A 4791-nucleotide genomic window follows, 5' to 3' on the forward strand; every position below is an offset into this window, starting at 1 on the left:
CACTGCTCATTGGGAGCGTGTGAAAGAGATGCGTTTTTGCGGGCTTCCTGTCCATGTGTGAGTGTGTGAGGCAAAGCACCTTGGTGGGATTTCTTTTTAACAAATGTCAAGGTCGATACACTGGGTCGACCACATCTGCGAACAAGACTAAAACGGAACTGGTGACGACGTTGACTAACCGATGTGTAATTTTTTGTGTGTTGCAGAGTAACAAGCCAATTATGGAGAAAAGGCGTAGAGCTAGGATCAACAACTGTTTGAACGAGCTCAAGACTCTTATCCTGGACGCCATGAAAAAAGACGTAAGTATCTTTTTCCTTGTCCAGAAAACAATTCGGACATTTTGCGCTTTACTCTCTGATAAACGTGACAATTGCAGATGTTTTAATTTTGTTTTCTTCTCTCCTTACAGCCGGCTCGCCACTCTAAACTAGAGAAGGCCGACATCCTGGAGATGACCGTCAAGCATCTGGAGAACATGCAGCGGCAACAGGTAGCGCTCGCCACGGCCACGGACCCCACCGTGATCAACAAGTACCGCGCCGGCTTCTCCGAGTGCGCCGGCGAGGTGGGCCGCTTCCCCGGGCTGGAGCCCGCCGTCAAGCGCCGCCTGCTGCAGCACCTGGCCGCGTGCCTGGGCAACGCCAACACCGCCCTGGCCGAGACCGGCTCCGGGGCGCAGTCGCCCCCGCCGGCCGCCAACACCCCGCCCACCACCCCGCTGCAGCTGCACCTCGTGAAGTCTGACGCCTCCCCCAACGGCACCCCGACTCTCTCGGGCGCCGTCAACAACACCAGCAACGGCATCTTCTTCACGACGGGCTCCAACGGCGCCGGCCTCCAGCTTGTGCCGACCAGGCTGCCCAACGGAGACATCGCCCTGGTGCTGCCGTCGTCCCGTGCCGGTCAGCTGGGCCAGGTCGTCGCCGAGCAGCAGGCCGAGGCTGTCGTCAAGGCGTCCCCGCCCCCCTCGCCGGCCCCTGCCACCTCACCCTCGCCGCTGCCCATGCTCATCCCCATCCCGCAGAGGACCGCGTCCACGGCCTCCGCCACCTCCTCGGCGTCGGCCTCCTCCTTTGCGTCGACCACGTCGACCTCGCCCACCTCCTACGACCACCTGAGCGTGCACTCGCCACCGCAGACCCAGCCGCACAACCTCAGCACCATGCACACCCTGCACCGAGATGCGGCCACCTCCCCAGCCGGCTCCCCGGAGCTGCCCATCGCCTACCCTCCATCCCCCCTGTCCAACTCGTCCAACTCGTGCGGGTACGAAATCCACTCGTATACCCACGAAGAGCACAAGCCTCTCGCGCTTGTGACCAACAGGAAGAAGTACGAGATGATGGAGGTGGAGGAGGAGCCCTGGAGGCCCTGGTGATCTGCCTGCCTGTCGGGCTGCTGTTATTGTTCCTGTTTCCGCCCGTGTTGGCACCACTGCTCGGCCCCCAGGGGGCCTTGCTTCGTACTGAAGTGTGCCGCGCGCCGGGGGAAAGAAATCCAAGACTTGTTGCTCAGGCTCTTATATGTATGTTAATGTATTGACTGTGATCTCATATTAGCGGAAATTGAACATCCCACATGCCATTTTGTACTTATGTGACCTGCTATGATGATGGGGTTTTAAGATGATGTTATGTTTCTTCTTTGTGTACCTACGTATCGTCACTTGCTTTTCCATTTTTGTTGTTTTTTGATAGGGTCTTCCCTATGATGTTCAATTCACTCTAATATTGCTGTTTTGTTAATTGTTCCAAAATGTGCAAATATACCTTACGTTTTGTACACTGATAAGTGAGAATTAAGTTTATTTTTGCAAGAGTGATTTCTATGGTTAGGTGATTGAGCGCTTTATTATCTTTGTATATTTGTGATGTAACATATAAAGTACAATTTATAGTGCCTTACAACAAAATTCACAAAGGTCTTCCCAGTTGTACAGTGATTCTGTTTATTGAAGAGTTTATTTAAAGAGTATTGCAATAATGCATTTATTCTTGGAAATGTTTTTTGATTAAAGCACATTCCATTTAAAATCTTGGTCTTCTCCATGATCTCCTTTTTTCTCCCTCGGCAACCTGAAACCCAAAGAAAAAGACATCTTTAACTCAACACTCATTTAACGCGATGAATAATGACACTACAGCACACACTACTACTTAAAAAACAGTGGGAGCGGTTAGCATTTATTATCACTGACTGGCTGGTGACACCATGGACGCAGCTTGATTGGGAGGGGGGCAAGTAATGAAAGAGAGAGGGGTAAGGGGGGGGGGGGCAACATCTGTGCTTCTGGCTGCGGCTGCATCATGATGGTGCTCTCCATGCCGCATGAGCTGGGCTGTTTTCGTTCCCAGGCCAATTACGTTACTCAGAAGCGGCAGTACGTACGCCACTGTGCGGGAATGTCTGTGACGTGGAGGGCGAGGATGCGGCCGCAGGCCCGCGGGTGCGAGCCGGCCGTCGTTGCGTCACGGTGGTCACGGCCGGCGCCGCGGCGGCCCGCCGCCTTAGCGAAACATAAAACAGGTGTGCATTATAGTGCAGCATTTTCACGAAACTTTTTAGTTTTCGAAATATTATACATATTTTTGTATTTGTTCGATTGTCTGGGCGTGGCTCCTGCTGCTCTGCTACTGGTCCCCCTCCCCGATCTGTCCGGCCCGTTCCATGAAGTTCAGCCGCCGCACCATGGGCGCCGCCACCATGAGAAATGTGATGCGTTGACTGGGCGGCGCAAGTGGCCCGCCCGCCGCCCATCTGCCGAGTCAAGTGGGGTGATCAATATCCCCCCCCCCTCCCCTCCGCCGCCACGTCCCGGGAGCGTCGCGACGCCCTGCACGTACGTCCCGCGTCCCGGCCCGGCCGCGAGCAGACAACGTTCGCGGGACGGACGCCCCGCCGCCACGCGCCGCAGAGAGCGTGTCGCCCGCGTGGCCGCGCCAGCGCCGCCGCTCCTTCTGCCCCCTTCTCTCTCGCTCTCTCTCTCTCTGTCTCTCTTGCCCGCGCGCGCGGCCCCACGGAGCGCCGCGACGCCCGCTGATCCTTGGACCAGTGTGCGCGCGTGGCGTCGTCGTCGCCGCGCCCGCCCGCGAGCAGCCCGCCGCAGGCCGCGACTCTGCGACTTGTCAGTCAACCGCCGCCCGCACTTGACGACTCACTCGAGGGTGACGTTGACGTCAACGACGCGCGGCTTATGTCACGGGTGCGAGAGCGAAGCTAGTGGCGGGGTGGTTTATTCCGTCATCAAAGGCCGGGCTCCAATAATTAAACATCATATTCAAGTGGTCTATTTTCAGGGGGTCAGGGGTCAATAAAACCGACCGGAGAATAATCTCACAATTCCAACCCCGCAAAAAAGTTGAATTTTTTGGTCTGCTGTAATCTAATCGATTGAGTTATAGCAGCGACCACTGTGTTTTCTACACGTTGAAATTGTGCGAAGTTTGTATTTGGACCCAATTATGTGCGCGTTCTTGGTCAGCCCGGTCACTCCGCTGTCCGGTTTGACGTTTATTAAACTACTATTCATACCTAAGTCCTCTAGTATGATCAGATATCGACTATTGACACAAGGCCCATGGCCATTGTGACCTGCGACCTCTGGCGCGGTGCACATACTTTTTCCTTACTTTCCACTAGCTTCCCGAACGTCGAATCTCAGCAGTTCCACAAGTTTTTTCCCAACTTCGCTCGCAGTGCAGGCGCGTGGGTCGGGCAGGTGCGCGCGAGCGCGCGGCGCACGACCAAACAGGCGGAATGCCAAAAATAAAGCCGTGCCGTCAGTCGTCGCGCGGGGCGCGTCACGGCGCGAAGAATAGCAAAAGAGCACTGCAAAAAAGTACAAAAAAATTAAGCTGGTATTTTATTTCGGATTTTCCAACCACCAACCCGTAGAGGCGCCACCTCGTCTGTGCGGGCGCCGCGGCCGCGCAATGTGTAAATAATACATGCCGTCAGGGTGCACGTGTGTTGTGTTGATCTCGCTCGAGACTTTGCCCTACTTCTCCTTCCGCGCGAGGTCACAGAGGTGCGAGTAGAGCAGAGTATTACCTACCGCGCGCACACACACGCGCAAGCAAGGAACTGGATCGGCAAAAGACCAAAGAGTGCAGGTCGTCCGTGAGGCGGCACGCGCCGTCCGTGGCGACGACGTGAAGCAGTGCGCGACCTTGGTCCACACCGCAGCGAGCGGCGCGGGGACGCTCTCAAAGTATCTGCGGCCGGCCGGCCGCGGCCAGACCTGCTGCTCGGGTCGCGACGCCCCGCCGCGCCCCGCCCCGCCGAGCACGCGCCGCCGCGGCGGCCCCGCCTGGCCCCGCGTTGCCACGCCCCGCCACGGGTGGGCTCACGGCGGCTCACGGCGCTCACGGCCCGCCGGCTCTGAACGTGCGGCACGAGGACCACGATGAGGAAGACGCGCGCGGGGCCGGCGGCGGTGACGACAGCACCACCAGGGCGATGACGCGGGCGCTGCGCCCACGAGGCCTCTCTATCTCTCTCGCACCGGGCGTCACGTCTATGTATGCCAGCCGACACCACCTGCTGGACTCGACATTTCAAAAGTAGAGGGGTATTAAAATTAATTCTTTTTCACACACCGAGCAGCACAAGTGAAGAGCAGCCCGTTAGTCCGACGACGGCGACCGACGTTGGCCTCGAGGACAATGGGATTAGGCGGCGCAGGCAAGGCACACCTTGGCGCTGCCCGCCTGCTGGCATGGCGCCTCGCATGCTAGTAGGGGGTGTCATTGTGCCGACTGGGGGGAGGGAGGGAGGGAGGGAGGGAGG

General features: G+C 57.4%; 1 protein-coding gene and 1 long non-coding RNA gene across 2 annotated transcripts in view; one reads left to right on the forward strand and one right to left on the reverse strand.

Annotated features, from left to right (window-relative positions):
• Nucleotides 1–2036, forward strand: part of LOC113201720 (protein hairy) — a 3870-nt gene extending 1834 nt beyond the window's left edge. The window contains exons 2-3 of the mRNA XM_026415598.2: nucleotides 207–302; nucleotides 413–2036. Coding sequence (XP_026271383.1) covers nucleotides 207–302; nucleotides 413–1381 — 1065 coding nt within the window. The 3' untranslated portion in view covers nucleotides 1382–2036. The remainder of the gene's footprint in view (nucleotides 1–206; nucleotides 303–412) is intronic.
• The window catches only part of LOC113201726 (uncharacterized), a 113371-nt gene continuing 110525 nt past the window's right edge, over nucleotides 1946–4791 (reverse strand). The window contains exon 4 of the long non-coding RNA XR_008011930.1: nucleotides 1946–2078. This is a non-coding gene — a long non-coding RNA (uncharacterized LOC113201726). The remainder of the gene's footprint in view (nucleotides 2079–4791) is intronic.

This window comes from Frankliniella occidentalis, unplaced genomic scaffold (assembly GCF_000697945.3).
Source record: "Frankliniella occidentalis isolate FOCC.00 unplaced genomic scaffold, Focc_3.1 Scaffold303, whole genome shotgun sequence".
NCBI classification, from domain to species: domain Eukaryota; kingdom Metazoa; phylum Arthropoda; class Insecta; order Thysanoptera; family Thripidae; genus Frankliniella; species Frankliniella occidentalis.